This window comes from Emydura macquarii, unplaced genomic scaffold (assembly GCF_026122565.2).
Source record: "Emydura macquarii macquarii isolate MOO-44397 ecotype Brisbane River unplaced genomic scaffold, CSIRO-AGI_Emac_v2 contig_1876, whole genome shotgun sequence".
In the NCBI taxonomy this organism is placed as follows: Eukaryota; Metazoa; Chordata; order Testudines; family Chelidae; genus Emydura; species Emydura macquarii.
Genome location: NW_027132013.1, coordinates 1,752,641 through 1,771,836, shown reverse-complemented (window position 1 = coordinate 1,771,836; position 19,196 = coordinate 1,752,641). Strand labels below are relative to the sequence as shown.

Below are 19,196 nucleotides of genomic sequence, written 5' to 3'. Positions count from 1 at the left end.
TGTTTACTCCACTCGGGACAATGTGGCCCCTTGTGACTAAAACAAAGCAAGCTATGTTATATTTGTTATCGAGCATTTCTAGAACTGAATCCAAGAGCCAAACAGCAAATCTTTTTTCTCTGTTAACTGGGTTTCCAAAGAATAATATGAAAACCAACTTCCTCTTCTTCATATGCTTTGCAGGAACTGCGCCAATACTTGTCCAACCTTGCTGACCAGTGTAATAGTGAAAATAATGCTGTGGATATGCCTCTTGTCATCATTCTGGACAATTTGCATCATGTTAGCTCCCTAGGAGAGATCTTCAATGGGCTTCTGAGCTGCAAGTACCATAAATGGTAACGGGATTTTAGACCCACACTTCAACCCCTAAAACAGATCTTTCCACAGAGACTTGTATCCTGATCAATAAAATCAGTTCTAGATAAATTTTATCAGATTATTTTTGCTACTGTGGACTGAGACTCCTGGAATTGATTCCATCAGCAGAATCTAGTTGCATAGAACTGTTAATCCTTTATGTATATTAAAGCATATGGTTAAATTGTATTAATTACACACAATAACCTTTGAATATTACAAGCCCAGTTTTCAGTGATTTTGACCTCTATTTTGTGGTGTTAGTTTTGCACCCATAATTCATCGCAGGCACAAAAATGTGAGTGTTCTTATTTGTACCTGCCGATAAATTGAACTGGTAGACATGGGGCTGGAGTAAACCTAGCTCAATATTGAGACTGTAAAGATCTTAATATGAAAGTTACTTATTAAATGTGTATAAATTATTGCCTAACAGTGAGTTTACAAATACTGATTTGTTCAATGTTTTCCCATAGTCCTTACATTATTGGCACGATGAACCAGGCCACATCCTCAACACCTAACCTTCAACTACATCACAATTTCAGGTACTGTATGTTTATTGCTCTAAATTATGTTTGTAGAGTGGCAGAAGAGGAAATGCTATTGAGGGTTTATCTACACAGAGCAGTAATGCACTCTGTGTGGGTGTGATTTAATGCGCACCAGCTGGGTGTACACAGTGTGCAACATGTTAGTGTGTGTTAGAATAGTTCCCTGGTGTGCTCTAAGTAGTCCTGTCTGAAACAGTACTATGTTAAAACACTCGAAAATACCCTAGGGAACTTGTAGTGCTCCCCAGCAAGGTCTAGATGGATTAATTAACATGCAACGCTTTAGTGTGCTTTTAAAATCATAGATGTAGATAAGCCCTGAGTCACCCCAAGATGTTTTCATCAAAAGAGATGGTAAAATAAAGAAAAAAGGACTGGTTTCTTGTAGATAATTAACATATATATGCAGATTTTCCTTATGATGATAATTTTGTTCTTAATATAAACATACACAGTGTCTTAACTTTGCACTTTACATAGCTTTTTAAAAAGACACAATTCCTGCATAAAACTTGAAGCTAGACTAAGAAGGCAGGTAGAGAATGAGGAATAATGGATAAAACAAATAATTTCGAGTTGTGCCATTGAGTGAGCTCATAGTTACAAAACGCCCTCCGCTGATAGAAATGTATATAACGGGTAAATTAAATTGCCTGATGGTTATGATTATATTGCTCAGCTGAGAATATAAAGAGAATATCAGATAGATGGGATGAACAAAACCTATTCAGCACTTAACCTGTCATATTATTACTCTCTAAAATAACAGGTAAATCTCTGACACTTCTCTTGTTCTGCTTTAGATGGGTGCTATGTGCTAACCACACTGAGCCAGTCAAGGGCTTTCTTGGTCGTTTCCTGAGACGAAAACTAATTGAAACAGAAATCAGTGGCAGGATAAGAAATGCAGAACTGGTTAAAATCATTGATTGGATTCCCAAGGTCTGGCATCATCTCAACAAGTTCTTGGAGGCTCACAGTTCCTCTGATGTTACTATTGGTGAGAGTTCAGAATTCCCATTCTAGCACCAAATCATTTTCTGACATTTCTGAGAGGATGTATTCCCGTTATACTCCACTGGAATTAAAGAGTCATTGGAGGGTGGGAAATGGTTTATAAAAGCCACATTTTTGGAGTGAACCATGCTATCAAGCAAAACTGTACCAAGGGTTCATAATAAATAGATTGCAGATATAAGAGAAGTTTTTTTAATTCTGTATTGTGAACTCTGCCATTGGTTCCTATTTGAATGCAGTACAGTATCAAGTTAATTCAAAGACTTTCAAATTATCTGAATGAGCAGACAGCTGATATTTGTACATTTCTTCTCACCTCCTAAGTTACAGTCTCCAAAGAACTTAGAGTTGTTGTTTGATAGTGCTTTTGAATTGACTGCTGCAAACTATGTTCATGGTGTGCCTTTAATTTCCCCTTCCAGGTCCACGACTCTTCCTCTCTTGTCCAATAGATGTGGATGGTTCCAGAGTCTGGTTTACTGACTTGTGGAACTACTCTATTATCCCATATCTTCTGGAGGCGGTCAGAGAAGGACTACAGGTGAGGAAGTCAAATGTGAAACCTGAACAGAGTTTCTGTCTAAATAGAAAGAAGACAGAACGACATTAACACTTTACCCTAGAAATAATTTGAGACTTAGGGTAAAATTTTCAAAAATGATTTAGGCATTAGGAGCCTAAGTACCTTTTGAGTTTCAGTGAGAATTCAGCGTCTGAGTGCCTAAACCATTTTTGAACATTGTCTTAGGCTTCTAAGTCACTTAAGCACTTTTGAAAATGTTACCCCACATTTAAAATACCATACGTGAAAACATTAATTTACACCGTTATCCCTAATTTTCCTTCTTAAAACTAAATATGAATTTACAATACGGTTACAATGGACCATGAACACTTCTCACAACCTTTAGCTATCTTTCAGCAGAGAGACAAAGCAGCATTTGGAAAGATTTATTAAACGAGTGTCACGATCGTTCTCCCAAGCACTTTGTCTATTTGTTTCTCAGTCCAGGTGATGAAATACTGATTGAATTTCTTTGCAGTGCCTCCGGGGTCTGTAAAAAAAACAAACCTTCATTAACTCTAATTTTAGCAGAGTTATTGAACTGCCTGCACATAGCATCTGATTAAAAATTCAGGTTCTCTAGCAGTTTTAGACAGCTGGGATAGTACTGGCGCTTTTAACTTTTATAGGAGCCAGCATATCTATGGATTGAGCAGGGGGCTTGGAGTCAGGATATATGTGTTCAGTTCAAGACTGCTACTGACTTGCTGGGTAACCTGGGAAAAAGCACTTAATCTCTTTGTACTTCAGTTCCCTATCCACAAAGTAGGCATAATAAAATATCTATCTCACACAGGTGTCATGGCATTTATCTAATTAATGGTAGTAAAGTCTTACAAGTGTATGAATGAAAGTGATTGTTCCACAGAGCAAGCTTTTTATTAAAAATAATCAAACTCTTTGCATTTCAAAATCATGGAACAATTTACAGATGTTATGCTGGCTGAGATAATTTTTAGGGTGCGTCAGTGGCCCTGTACTCTGCCCTGTCTCTCTCCTCCCCTCCTTCCCCAAGACCTCAAACTAAAAACCGGCACAGTCTCATTAAAACCAGGAGGGATGGCAATCCTAGGTATTCCATGTTCATATCTCTGATCTGGATTGCTTAGTAAGGTGAACTCATTTGAACATGTGTTTTAATATCCCAAGGTCATACATCTAGTAAAAAGAACATAGGTCACAGAAAATTGGCGACCGTATCCTGGAATGCAATGACATTGAAAAGAATTTAGGAATAATGGTAGATAATCAGGTGAACAACAGCACCCAGAACAATACTATAGCTACTATAACTACTATAGAGGTGATACTATAGAGGTGATCCTTGGAGGCATAAGCAGGAGACTATCAAGTAGGAGTTGTGAGGTGGCATCATTTCTACATACAACCTATGTGAGACCATAGCTGCAATATTGTGTGAAGTTCTGGTATTCACATTTCAAATAGGATATTGAAAAATTGGAAAGGGTTCCGAAAACAGCTTCGTGAATGATTAATCCTAAAAAGGTTAAGAGATTATTTGATCATGGTTTACAAGTACCTACACGGGAAAGAGTTTTCTGGTAATAGATGGCTCTTTAATCAAGCAGAAAAAGGTATAATGGGACCTAATGGCTGGAAGTTGGAAGTAGACAAAATCAGACTTGTAACTTGGCATACATTTTTAACAGTGAAAATTGGAACAATTTAATCTAGGGATGTGATGGATTCCCTGCCACTTGAAGTCTCTAAATCAGTGGATATCTTTCTAAAAGGTATGCTGTAGCTCAAACAGAAATTGTGCGCCTGATGCAGAAGTTATTGGGCAAGGGTCTATGGCTTGTGTTATGGAGGAGATCAGGCTAAATGATCATAATGGTCCCTTCTGGCATTAAAATTTAGAATGAAAAGAAAAATTACATATAACCCTTGTTAAGACATCATTGTTTCAATTTTCCTTAATGATGACCTTCCTTTTTTTTCTACTTCATGATATATAAAGAAGGAATGATTTGTGTTTAAAAATAATAAAATAGTATCATTTTTTCTGGTGACATGTCATCTCTACATTAGAGTCAGTTCTTGTCTGCACTGGAAGAATGATTGTCTGGCAACTGGAGAATTAGTGAAGTCATGACACCACAATAGACTGAAAAGAGAGTAATTGACAGGAAGAGGGATTTTTAGTTCTACTGCTTAAAACTTAGGTTTCATTGTTAACATATATTTAACTCCAGTGCCTGAAAAACACTGCAGAGAATGCCGCTGTTAAAGTTTCCACACAACTGGCCCTTCACTTAAGGTGTGAGAAAGCTCTGACTGTCCGTCTGAATTCTTCAACAAGATTTTTGTCCAAACTACAGAAGACCATACTTTTATTATGTATCAGTTTTACTGTGGTAGCACCTAGAGGCCTTGAGCACGTTGGGGGCAATAGTTGGAGGCACTGTGCAGACACATAATATGTGATAATTCCTGCCCTTTGATTATTTGACATTCATGGCACTTCTAAGATAAAATATAAGCAGACAAAAGAAACATAAAAAAAAAAAAAGCTTTCAGGCTTTCTTTGTACATCCCAAAGAAGGGGAGCAACCCCTTTATAAAATTTCCATTACAGGTCACCTTTAAAGCAGGCGAGTGGGAGCCAGTAGTCACGATAACTCACAAAGGTGTTGTGAGGCTGCCTGTACTGTACTTTGAATCATTCCAATCAGAGATTCAATAGATGTGCAAAACATTGGAACGGTTAAAAAAGAAAAACAAAAGGGAAAAGAGAATAGCCAAACCTTCCTGCTTCCTGTTTTTGTTTTAGCTATGTATGCTATCTGTGGTCCCCTTACATTCGCTTAAGTGGCCTGCTTACCAAAACTAAGGATTTCCATTTCCTTGCTTTTGGCTCCAGGGTCTCTTTGTCCAGCGTCCTGATTTTAAAAAAATGTCCTTATGATGTTTATCTTAATTATATTATTTAATGGCTCATTTTACTCCAAAACATTTGTTTCACTGTGCCTGAGGATAAGAATTATGATTGCTGTCCTCAGAAGATGGACAGGATTGTTGTAATAGTCATAGAGTTTAAGGCCAGAAGGGGCCACCAGGCCATCTAATCTGACCTCCTGTATAGCATAGGCCGCCAGCACCCGCACACTAAACCCAACAACTGAAATTAGAACAAAGTAGTACAGATTACAGGAGACTAGAGTATTTTGTGCCACAAGAGCCAAGGTATATCAGTGCCCACAGCCTTTGCAATGGCAGGGAAATGATTAAATAAGATAATCCCAGATGATCCTGGCAAGTGACCTGCACCCATACGCTGCAGAGGAAGGTGAAAACCCCCCAAGATCACTGCCAATCTGACCTGGGGGGAATTCCTTCTGCACCCTACATATGACAATCAGACCATGAGTATGTGAGGCAGAATCAGGAAGCACATGAGAGACAGAAAGCTCAGTGCCACCTCAGAGCCTTGGCCCATCCTGTCCCATGTCCACTATGGCGATCTCAGAATACATTTGGGGAGTGGGGGAATCCCTTCCTAACCCCTGCAGGTGGCCAGCTGAAGCCCTGAAGCATGAGCTTTATGAACATAAGCCATAAATTAGAAGTGAGCCCCAGGGCTGCTGAGCCCTACCCTCCACCATCACAAGCAACCCTGTTATAAAATCACACTCATGAATGTGTCCTGGTTGCTCTCAAAATTAATTAAGTTGTTTACCACCCACAATTCCTGTTGGGAGGCTCTTCCAGAACCTCACTCCTCTGATGGTGAGAAATTCTCTTCTCCTTTCCAGTCTGAATGTGTTCATAGCCAGTTTATACCCATGTGTTCTTGTGAAAAAACTGGTGCTAGAAATGTTGTATATTCAATTCGAGCATCTCTCTGTCCCACACACCCAAAAATGCTCCTTTGTTTACGCATCTATTTACATTGAACCACTATCAGAAAGGAAGGATGGACACCTGGTTTCAGTGTGATTTATAGTATTTACATGGACTAAATGAACACTATTTTTATTGCCATTTAAAGAAGCATTATGGGTGAAGATCATATGGGCCAAGTGGATCCTTTTAACAACTTGTTCCATTGCTCAGTCTTGATTTTGGTTCTGTTTCCAAAAGCCGAGATGTAAAAATTAAGTAAAAATGCGAGGAGTCTGGGTAACAAAATGGAGGAACTGCAGCTACTGATAGAGGAAGTGAAACCAGATATTATAGGGATAACAGAAACCTGGTGGAATAGTAGTCACAACTGGTGTACAAGTATTGAAGGGTATGTGCTGTTTAGGAAAGATCGATATAAAGGCAAAGGGGGTGGAGTAGCATTGTATATCAATGATGAGTTAGACTGTAAAGAAATTAGAAATGATGGAATTGAAAAGACAGAGTCTGCCTGGGTAAAAATTACATTGGGGAAGAAAACTACTAGAGTTTTCCCTGGGAGAGTGCTTGGGGTGTGCTACAGACCACCAGGATCTGATTTGGACATGGACAGAGACCTCTTTAAGGTTTTTAATGAAGTAAATACTATTGGGAACTATGTGATTATGTGAGACTTTAACTTCCCAGATATAGACTGGAGGACAAATGCCAGTAGTAATAATAGGACCCAGATTTTCCTGGATGTAATAGCTGATAGATTCCTTCACCAAATATTTACTGAACCAAAAAGAGGAGATGCCATTTTAGATTTGGTATTGGTGAGTAGTGAGGACCTCATAGAAGAGCTGGTTGTAGGGGACAACCTTGCTTCGCGCGACCATGAGCTAATTCAGTTCAAACTAAATGGAAGGATAAACAAAAATAGATCTGTGATTAGGGTTTTTGACTTCAAAAGGGCTAACTTTAAAAAAATTAAGGGAATTAGTGGGGGAAGTGAACTGGACCAAAGAACTCATGGATCCAAAGGTGGAGGAGGCTTAGAATTACTTCAAGTCAAAGTTGCAGGAACTATCTGAAGCCTGCATCCCAAAGAAGGGGAAAAAATTCATAGGCTAGAGTTAAAGACCAAGCTGGATGAAGAAGCGTCTCGAACAGGTGATTAAGAGAAAGCAGAAAGCCTACAAGGAGTGGAAGATGAGTGGGATTAGCAAGGAAAGCTACCTCTTGGAGGTCAGAACATGTAGAGAGAAAGTGAGAAGGGCCACAAGCCAAGTAGAGTTGGACCTTGCAGAAGAAATTAAAACCAATAGTAAAAAGTTCTATAGCCATATAAATAGGAAGAAAACAAACAAAGAAGAAGTGGGACCGCTAACCATTGAGGATGGCATGGAGGTTAAGGATAATCTAGGCATGGCTGAATATCTAAACAAATACTTTCCCTCCGTTTTTAATGAGGCTAATGATGAGCTTGAGGATAGTGGTAGGGTGGCTAATGGGCATGAGGATATGGAGGTAAAAATTACCATATCCACGGTAGAAGCAAAACTCGAACAGCTTAATGGGACTAAATCGGGGGGGCCCAGATAATTTCCATCCAAGAATATTAAAGGAACTAGCACATGAAATTGCAAGCCCATTAGCAAGGATTTTTAATGAATCTGTAAACTCAGGGACTGTACCATATGACTGGAGAATTGCTAACATAGTTCCTATTTTTAAGAAAGGGATAAAAAGTGATCTGGGTAACTACAGGCCTGTTAGTTTGACTTCAGTAGTATGCAAGGTCATGGAAAACATTTTGAAAAAGAAAGTAGTTAAGGACATCGAGGTTAATGGTAATTGGGATAAAATACAATATGGCTTTACAAAAGGTAGATTGTGCCAGACCAACCTGATCTCCTTTTTGAAAAGATAGCAGATTTTTTTAGATGAAGGGAATGCAGTGAATCTAATTTACCTAGATTTCAGTAAGGCATTTGATACGGTTCCACATGGGGAATTATTAGTTAAATTGGAAAAGATGGGGATTAATATGAAAATTGAAAGGTGGATAAGGAACTGGTTAAAGGGGAGACTATAACAGGTCATACTGAAAGGTGAACTGTCAGGCTATAGGGAGGTTACTAGTGAAGTTCCTCAAGGATTGGTCTTGGGACCAGTCTTATTTAACCTTTTTATTACTGACCTTGGCACAAAAAGTGGGAATGTGCTAATAAAGTTTGTGGATGACACAAAGTTAGGAGGTATTGCCAGTACAGAGAAGGGATATCATACAGGAAGATCTGGATTACCTTGTAAACTGGAGTAATAGAAATAAGATGAAATTTATTAGTGGAAAGTGCAATGTCATGCTTTTAGGGACTAATAACAAGAATTTCTGCTATAAACTGGGGATGCATCAGTTGGAAGTGACAGAGGAGGAGAAGGCATATTGGTTGATCGCAGGATGAGTATGAGCTGCCAATGTGATGTGGTCGTGAAAAAAGCTAATGTGGTCCTTGGATACATCAGACGAGGTATTTCCAGTACAGATAGGGAGGTGTTAGTACCATTACATAAGGCACTGGTGAGACCTCATCCGGAATACTGTGTGCATTTCCGATCCCCCATGTTAAGAAAGATGAATTCAAACTGGAACAGGTGCAGAGAAGGGCTACTAGGATGATCCATGGAATGGAAAAACTGCCTTATGAGAGGAGACTCAAAGAGCTTGGCTTGTTTAGCCTAACCAAAAGAAGGTTGAAGGGAGATATATGATTGCTCTCTATAAATACACCAGAGGGATAAATACCAGGGGGAGAGAGGAATTATTTGAGTTCAACGCCAGTATTGACACACTGACTAATGGATATAAACTGGCCATCAGGAAGTTTAGACTTGAAATTAGATGCAGGTTTCTAACCATCAGAGGAGTGAAGTTCTGGAATAGCTTTTCAAGGGGAGCAGTGGGGGCAAAAACCTAGCTGGCTTCAAAATGGAACTTGATAAATTTATGTAGGGGATGGTATGATGGGAAAGCTTAGTTTGGCAATTGACTGATCTTTGACTACTGGTGGTAGATATGCCAATGGCCTGTGAAGGGATGTTAGATGGGGTGGATTCTGAGTTAGTACAGAGAATTCTTTCTTGGATGTCTGGCTGATGAGTCTTGCCAACATGCTCAGGGTTTAATTGATTGCCATATTTGGGGTTGGCAAGGAATTTTCCCCCAGGGCAGATTGGCAAAGGCTCTGGGCGGTTTTCACCTTCCTCTGTAGCATGGGGCATGGCTCATTTGCTGGTGGATTCTCTGTACCTTGACGTCTTTAAACCATGATTTGAGAACTTCAATAACTCAGTCATGGGTTAGGGGTCTATTACAGGAGTGGTGGGTGAGGTTCAGTGGCCTGTGTTGTGCAGGACGTCAGACTAGATGATCATATTGGTCCCTTCTGATCTTAGAGTCTATAAGTCTATGAAAATCCATCTGTCTCTCCCTCCTGATATTGATATAGACCACCAGTTAGAGCAATAGGGGGTCCCAGAATGCCTGCTTCCTGCCAGTCTGGTACACTCTTTTATGCTTTATCTTTGGCACTTGTGCATGTTAACTAGGGATTGCCACCTTCTAATATGCACAGGGGAAAGATTCCTCGTTTCTCTGCAGAGTGAGTATCTGCAAGGATTGCAGGAACAGATAATGTTGATTGCAATGGAAGAGAGTATTACTTTCAATCTTGAGTTTGCTGGAAATACTTTTTCTTCTTTTCATCTCAAACGCGTATTCACAGACACAGGGAGCAGTACAGCATTACCATTCATTTCTATGGCTTGCTCCTCCATTAAGTCCAGCCTGGTCATGTCCCTGCATAGCATGTCCTGCCATCTAATTGATGGTCAATCTCTAGGTGTGACTGACCTTGATTGTGTTTGCATTATTTTCTTTGGCATTTTATCATCTCTTTGTCTTCTGAGAGGCCTTACCATCATAATCTTTTTTTATTGCAACCAATTTCATACTCTAATTTCACATCCTACTCTCCTTCTAACTTCTTCGTTTGTATTAAAATCATTCAGTTTTGTACATGCCATCTTCCAAAGAACTCTCATCTCTACTGCCTCCAGCCTTCTTTTTGTCTGTTTCATTTAAAGCAGCTGTTTTCAGATCATAGAGTAATACTGTTAGTACACTGGTTTGGTAGCACACTGGAGATATGGTGGTTATTTAAACAGAAAATGTACTTACTATATAACTATTTTTCAGACTTGGACTAGGAATTTATGGAAACATTCGTCTTTTTCAGTACCCAGAAGCCTTATATAGAGTATACAAATCTCTCCACTTCTTAGCAGCTGTGATGAATGCTCCATAAGTTGGGAAAACAGATTTAATAGTAGACCCAGTTTACCACAACTTACATTGAAACTGTATCACCTAACTAAATGATTATGAAGAATATTTCCTTTCTGGGAAGGGAAATGTGGGTTTCAGACTGGCTGGCACCACCTAGTGGACAACTAAGCAACTCATTTGATCACTTGGGCTTAATTTCAGAATGGAATAAATGTTAACATTTAGACCAATTAATTACTGCATAATTTCTGAATCTGCACTTCAGTGCCATGTATTATAAAAATCTATATTTTTGTGATGTGTCTTCAGTCTGTAGGATCAGTAACAATACTGGACCTTTGGCTATTAATCTTGATCTAACTCACCTTCACAAAGGGTCACAAAAACTTGTGAAAACATTTCCTGAGCTCTTAGATGAGAGTGAAGTTCCCTTTAAGTACATTCATCTCAGTAACACATTTGTTTCATTGGAAGCTAGTTTGAAATCATTGTGCTATTTCTTCTGCGTAGCTAGTGGCATTCAAACACTATTGTCTTGGTGCATATTTGGTTCTAACGCTCCCCATGGCCATGCAGGAGAACTAGATTTGATTCTCTAACCTGGTTGGAGCCATTCTTTTGGAATTGTTCTGGAGGCAGTGTCTGGGCGGGGAATTGTTGTCTAGTGCTGAGAGCCAGTGCCATCAACAGTAACAGCCAATATAAGGAATAGCACAGATAGGCTCCAGAGTTTGCCCTAACTAGCCCTACTTGGCCAGTAAGGATAGCAGCCACACTGATAGATAAGTGGGTGGAAGTTAGAGACAGGAAACTGAGCTATTCTTAGCGTTCTGAAAGAATTGGCAAATCCCTTTATCCCCACCACTTTTGCTCAAGGAAAAGCACTGTATCTTTATAGGAGCTGTTCAGGCACTGAACAACTTTTGTGACAGTTATTAAGTGGCTTTCTCATTCAGAGAGTTTTAACTCTTTATTTCCAAAATTGTCAGAGGAGTATGTTTGTCAAGAAATGCTGAATGGAAAGTCTCTGGTCTTGATTTTTCTCCTCCTTTATCCCAATGTAAACCAGCAGTAACTGCACTGAAGTTAGTATGTGGAACTGGTATATTCGTTTCTTTGTCTCTTTCCTCATTCGTACCCCTCTAGTTCCACCTATCAGTGCTTAGTATATGGGATTGTCAATCATTGTTACTTTCCAGACTATGGAATCAATCAATATCAAAATGATGTTTATATTATTTAGGTCTTGGTTGGTTGTGAAGGAAATCTGTTCAAGACCATAATTATTTTCTGGAAAAATACATCTAAAAATTCAGTGTAGGGTGGGGATAGACTCTAAGAGGGAGAATGCTGACCAAGCGTGTAGGAGCAGGATTTCAGCTTCTGATGGGCTTTCTAAGCGCTTACGGGAGAATGGGACGGCTAAATATCCTTGTTGTGACTAAGTTTTGCATTCTGTATTGTAAACATTCTTGGACTGAGAGTTTGTTTGCGTGTCTGGAGAATAATCTAAAATGAGAGCATTGGGATTAATCTGGGTGAATCACATAGCTCAGTTGTTTTTCAGTTTTCTAAAATACCAATATCAACCATTTCCGTGTGTGGAAACACATTTGCCTTCATCATAAAAGTTTTCTTAATGTCAATAAATGGTTATGGGGTGATGGCTAGCACTGAAATAGTTATACCCCATGGATTAAAGGCATTCAGATGTTCTCCTAATACACTCATTACCCCCTGTTGTGTCTTATTGCTTCACTCTTCCCTGTACTTCCCTGTAAAGGGGAGTCTGAATCCTTTGAGTGGCACAAAAGTGAGTTTTCATCTAATGAAGACTAAGTGATGTGACTAGATCAAGGAGCAGAGGGTATTTAAAAATAAAACAAATGATGTAGCTCAGCAGCACTGGCTGTGTTTTCCTGACCATTCAAATCAAAACACCTTTCTGGAGGTAGGAAGTGCGTGTGTGTGTGAAGTAGGAGGCTGAACATACTGAGCCAAATTCTGCTGGCACTCTAACCAGTGTGAGCACAGGGAAAGTCCTTTGACTTCAAAAAGTATTTCTTTGACCCTCATAGTTTCTGATTAAAGGTATTGAGCATTTACACTTGCACACTCCAGCAACATACTGCAACTTGTTGATGGCTTTGAAAGCAAATATTCAGGGTCCTAATGCAGACAGGGTGCGTGCACTGGTAGCTTGGATTTTGTATTTATCTTATTTAGTACAAAAGAAATGGGAACAGAGAGGTGGTGCACTCAACTTCTGAAGCAAGGTTGTTCTCAGGTTCCCTTTCTCCCCACTTGGTGGCAGACTAAGAGGCATTGCAGTCTCAAAGGAGATGGGCCACCCTCGTCTGAGTCAGTTGCCATTATATAGCTAGAACTTCACAGTCAGCGTAATAAGGATGAAAGTCGCACCCAATTTGGTCAGCCTTCATTCAGAACGTTTTCCACATTGGGAGAACCATGGCACAAGAGCTCGTTTTGATGAGACAATCATGGACTAAAGTAGTAGAACCAATTATATAACAGAAATATTTTAAGAGATGCATTTGCTCTTGTTTTCTAGCTATATGGAAGAAGAGCTCCCTGGGAGGATCCTGCCAAATGGGTAATGGACACATATCCATGGGCAGCCACCCCACAGCACCACGAGTGGCCTCCATTGCTGCAACTGCGGCCTGAAGATGTTGGATTTGATGGGTACTCAATGCCACGGGAAGGTTCAACTAGCAAACAAGTTCCCCCGAGTGACACTGAAGGAGATCCTTTGGTGAGTTCTCTCATCTAAAGCTCCAGAGCTAGTTAGGATTACTTGCTAGGGGGAAAAAAAACAATAGGAATGAAGGAGTGAATGACAAGCTAATGGTGTTAAATGTTTTAGAATTAGAAGGAAATATTTCTTGCCACAGCATATAGTCAGCCTGTGGAATGCACGGCACAAGAGACCAGAGTGTCAGATGTAGTTCTGCCAGATATAATGAAGGAGAATATTCAGATCTCCTACTTGTGAGGGTGTAGCTAAAATGGCTATAAGAATAAGAAGGAAATTTCTTCCACCCCATATAAAGCATTGCACAACTATAACTAGATGCCTTTTGCATGTTTCTGCTGTTTGTGGGTATATAAAGTGTGCGAATACATCATTTAATAGAGCATATTTGTATAATGTGCTGGAAATTCTTGACCTAACCTGCACCGCCAGGATCAAAAGATGTCACTATGATATTGCATTATTTTTCTGATGACAATTACTCCTGGGGGAATTCTGTGCCAAAAAATTAAAAATTCTCTGCACAATATTTTAAAATTTTACAAAATTCTGTATATTTTATGTGTCAAAATAACACAATATATTCACGCCAGTTTCAATTATTTTGGTAATTTATTTCAAAATACCTGACAGCAAGTATGTCTGTAACAATACAGACAACAGAAAAGATTCAGGAAACGTTTTTTGGCAAGTAGTAGGCATATTAATACAGAACTTTGAGTAATAATTCATTTAAACTGCAATAAAGAAACATATTTCCGACACCCCTCAGAAGCAGTGCAAAGACTTGCGGGAATCAGGATAATGGAGGAGCTCAGGGAGAGGGAAGTAATTGCTGGGAAGGAGCCTGGGAGTGAACCTGGAGGGCTGTTGTGTGTGGGTGGCAGATTTGCGGAACAATTATTTAGAGAGGGGATTGTTAGGGAGTTGGGGAGCCTCCCCGATGCACACCCTGGCTGATCCCTAGCCTCTACCATTCAGTCAAGCACATCTGCCCTGTCCCCATGTGTCCTGCACCCCCACTCCCTATTCAGCCAGGCATATCTGCACATGTCCCTATGTGGCTCTGCACCCCCACTCTCTCCATTCCCATGTGTCCCTATACCTCCACCCCCTGTCCTCATGTGTCCCTGCACCTCCATTTAGCCACCCCCACTCCCCATGTCCCCGTGTGGCCCTGCACCCCCATTCTCATTCAGCCCCTGGCTCAATGTTGTCACCCCACTAACTCCTGTGCCCCTGCTCCAGTCTGTCCCCCCCACACTAGCCATTCTAAACCCCAGTCTGTGTGACCCACTCTGTCCATCCCCCCACCCACCCATATCCCATGCCTCCTCACCTGGCCCTGCAGAGAGGGCACTGTGAGAAAGGCAGCTGCTGCCCTCTCCCTCTCTGGCTGGCTGCTGTCTTCTGGCACCACATCTGCCCTTGGTGGGCTAAAAGGTGTAATTGCAGCTTCCCTTTGCCTCTCTGTCAGAATCAATTATTCTGCAGGAGAGGGAAAGGGAAAATCTGCAGTGGGGCAGAATCCCCCCAGGAGTGGAAAATTGAGGCTTATGTTTTTATGTAAACTAGTTTTTATATAATTGGTGTCTAATTTATTAATCAACAAATTCCATGCAAGTGTATGGAAACAAAGGTTTTAAACATAGTACACAATATATACACTTGTTTAAGCTTTGGATTTACTTGTTAATGCACATTTTAATATGAGCCTGATGGTAACACTAGTTCACACAACTTTCTTCCTGATGAAAATAGTTATTGCAATAACTGCTTATTTTATAGGTACTCAAACTATTGTCTCGAATCATGTACAACTCCAAAATAAGTTGGGTACATTGAAGAGTCACCTTACATTTCCACTATTTTTGTGCACATACACAGAGATGTTATTGTTCATTGTCTAACTTGATAGATCTCTTTTTTTTACCTGTTTCTGGAGATACAGAATTCCAGTTAATACATATTAACACTAGTTAGAGCAGGAGGCTGGGAGTAAGGAGATGATAGCTCTTCCACTGACTCTGTGTGTGACCTAGAGCAAGTCACTTATCCTCCCTGCATTTCAGTTTCAGTCTCTCACAGGAGGGGTGTAATAACAACTGCCTAGCTCACGGGGTGCTGTGAGAATTGCTTTCCATTTGCTATCTAGTTTGAGAGTCAAAGAAATAAATATCCCGATTCTCCTCTATCTTGCACTGGTTTCACAGTGAGTGCAAATATGACTATTATATAGTGTTAAGATTCTTTTGTCTCAGCAGACGAATAACCATTACTCCGTTTTGCACTTTCTTAGATGAACATGCTGATGAGACTGCAAGAGGCAGCCAACTATTCAAGCCCCCAGAGTTACGACAGCGACTCCAACAGCAACAGCCATCATGATGACATCCTTGACTCATCCTTGGAGTCAACATTGTGATCTTCTGCAGACGGAAAACAGGCCGTTTCCCACTGTCCCTCTCCTAGTTTACAAGAATCCTTATCACAAACTAATGAAGATAACTTGTTACTAGACTGGGTGGATGTCTCAGTATTAAAGCTGCGAGAACAACAAGACACTTTATTTGAGTCAGTCTTGAATGTGGGTGCAGGCAACCCAAACAAGTTTTGTATTTTTTCTTTTTACAATGATAAGAACTGCACTATTTCTTTGTTTTGTTCTGTTTAGTTGCTGTAAGCCCTCCTGCCTAAGATACTGAAGACATTAAAAAAAAAACCTGACTTCACAGCTATGAAACAAACAGCATTGTGCCATGTACTGTCCAGAAGGAGAGGGGAGGATGTTTATTGCCTATGCCGCTTCTGACCAAACACATTTGGGTGAGGGCAGGATTTCTATCAATCAGCTTTGCAGACTAACCTCAGCTGCAGATAGTTCTGGTGCTATAATATATTGCTTGCCTTTTTTAATAATGGTCTATAAAAGGCAAAGCTGCAAGACAGGGAAATTTAAAATAAATATTAAAATTTTTAAAAAAGCTGCTCTCCTTGCCAGTCTGAGACCTTGGCTTGCTTTCCTCTATTTCACCGTGTGTTTATAGAGATATACATATATATAAATAGAAATATATGTACAGTCTAAACAAATCAGGTTTTTTTCAAACACTGTGTAACAAACCATCCTACCGGATTTTAAAGACCAAGTACCCTTTTGATATTCAGGGCTTGATTCTCCTCTGACTTGTGACAATGAAACTCCATTGACTTTAGTAGAGCTACTCATGATTTACACTGGTGTAAGTGAACAAAATTTACTCCACTGCAGAGGCCCTATGCCCCATTTAAATGCCATAGCTTAAGTGGAACTTCAGTGGTGCATAGGTTCACTTGTGGCCTATGGACAGGGTGAATTTCACCCAGTTAGGGTGTAGTCAGGCCTTCAGTTTTTACTGTTTGTATTAGAATTTTATAGCTGTTTTCTAAGACTTTTTTGTCAGGGATTTCTCTCTCTGACCATTAAAACTGCAAAGGAGTTCATTAAAGCTCAGCTGTGCAAGCAGTCCGCTGCTACTCTCTAGCATCACTCTGTTTTGTTTGGTTTTTAAAAAGCAGAAAGTTGTATTTTAGCGGTTCAACAAAACTGTGTTTTCCAGGTCTTAAAACTTTTAAACTTTAAAGAGGGTTTAAAGTTTCAAAATTGCTCATGGGTTATGGCTTAGCTGTGAACCTGGTTCTCTGTTTCTCCTCCTCCTCTCCACACGCACACAATACAGTTTCAGTATTAAGGCTTGTACTTCTGTTGGGGAGCCAGAACACCTCACAAAGAATTGCACTTTCCTTTTCTTGGGAGCAAATACTTTGAATAATAACACCACAAGTCAGCTGTCTCAGGCTGTACCTCAGCAAGAACCACAGTCCTCAACATTGATCTGTATAAGCCGTTGCAGCTATCTTTCGGTGCTGAATTTTAAACCGATGCCTTACTTATTTTGTACTAATTGTATTAATTACATTAGTGCTGTATATTATGGGGTCTTATTTAAGTAAACAAACAGGGCTAAAGAAGTCATCTCTTGGAATATAATAAGAAATTGCTGTGAATATTGTTTGTGTGAAATATTAGATGTTGTTTAAATGTGACAGTAACAAAAGGAGGGAAATGAGATAACTTTTCAGGTTCATATTAATCTGCAGCTAATAGTTCGCTGGACAGCTGTTTCTTCAGTGCAAGAAAAAAATAAAAGCTTTTCTATGATGACAAATGCCATCACCACTAAACTACAGAAAAGCAATCGCTGTTTTTTAAATGTCCAGGTAGAAAATGTATTTACAAACACTTTTTTAAGATCTTGTTAATCCTACTGGGTTTAAAATAATGTAACACATACGAGTTCATGCTCCTGTGACTCAGTTTATGGATAGTTTTTTTTTATCCCTTGTGACTTTCTACTTCCCGTGACATGACTGCAGTTACTTTTTTGTCTCTTTTCCAGTGAGAGCTGGTCATGAATCTGCTACCATTACAGCTTTTAAGTGATGATGATCTTTAAAACAAACAAACAAACAAAAAACTAAAAAGAGATTGTAAAAGAATAAGTAAAATAGTTTAATGATAGGTAGGGGAAATCCCCTGAGCTGGCGTCACTGCTTTAACCTTGCTGAACTCTCCTTGATTATTTAATTTAAATAAAATTGAAAGGTTTAGTCAGTCAAGCTTATTAAACCAGATCTTGTTACTATAAAACGGGCTACACTCTTCTGGGATCATATGCAGAGCGTGCTGATGGACTAGAGTGGTTAATTCCTCAGCAGTCTGACATTTCTGCTTCCCAGCACTGACTTCACCTGCTACTGCTGTGAATCTGGGTAGAGACTGAGCCCTGGTCTACATTTACCTGGAAATTTGGCGGCAGTCGACGGGAGTTACGCAAGCTATTCTGTGTAGCTTGTGTAACTCCTGTCGACTGCTGGGCTTCCCTTCTGTGCCCTGTCTTCAATGCACTGCGCCGACGGGAACCATGTTCCCGTCAACGCAGCGCTACGCCACTTGAGGGGGTGGATTTACTGTGTCGACTTCCTGATCGATTGAGTCGGTCTACACTGACCGCTCAATCGATCCAGAAAGATCGATCTGAGGGTGGTGACTTTGCCGCCGTCAGTATAGACATACCCTGAGTTCCTTGAGCCTGAGACTGAATCCATGCAAGTAGACCCTTATGCCTGCATGGATCCATTTGCAGGATAGGGGCCTAAGCTGACTTAACATCACAGACCAATTTCTCAGCAAACCTTTAACTGAATCCTACGAATACATTTGAAATTGTCAGATTTGTTTTCTTTTTAATCTTGTGCTCAAATGCAGAATAGGGGTTCTATCTATCTGTACTCTCGATTTTGAGTAGGCTAGTCATTTTAATCATCACAAAACTCAGTGTCCTTTCTAAAACTTCGGGAAGCAGGGTTACCTGTTATGCACATTTCTTACTTCCATCATGATTTCAGTATAGCTTAGTAAACTTATTTTTAAGTGACTTTGTTCTCATTTAAGGCTTTGTCCAAAATGCTTCCATTTGTTTTGCCTTTTCTTTTTTTACAAAGTTGGCTCGTTTAAAAAAAATACAAGATTCTATGCAACATTCACGTTGAGTTATAAATCAGAAGCTTAAACCATTTCCTTTCCTTCAGAGCTGCCAAGAATTGTACAGGCCATAAATGAGAGATGGATACAGTTTCAGTTGACAGTGGGTTTGGCTAGCTTTTATTTTGTACATTTTGGAAGAA

At 39.9% G+C, this 19,196-nt stretch overlaps 1 protein-coding gene across 10 annotated transcripts in view; it reads left to right on the top strand.

Moving 5' to 3' along the window:
* Positions 1-17,991, top strand: part of NAV2 (neuron navigator 2) — a 333,333-nt gene extending 315,342 nt beyond the window's left edge. For all 10 annotated transcript variants that reach the window (XM_067558196.1, XM_067558193.1, XM_067558197.1 and 7 more), the window contains 6 exons: positions 184-338; positions 837-908; positions 1,718-1,914; positions 2,354-2,472; positions 13,266-13,469; positions 15,769-17,991. In XM_067558196.1, the coding sequence (XP_067414297.1) occupies positions 184-338; positions 837-908; positions 1,718-1,914; positions 2,354-2,472; positions 13,266-13,469; positions 15,769-15,894 (873 nt within the window). In that variant the 3' untranslated portion in view covers positions 15,895-17,991. The remainder of the gene's footprint in view (positions 1-183; positions 339-836; positions 909-1,717; positions 1,915-2,353; positions 2,473-13,265; positions 13,470-15,768) is intronic.
* Positions 17,992-19,196: the final 1,205 nt, after the last annotated feature.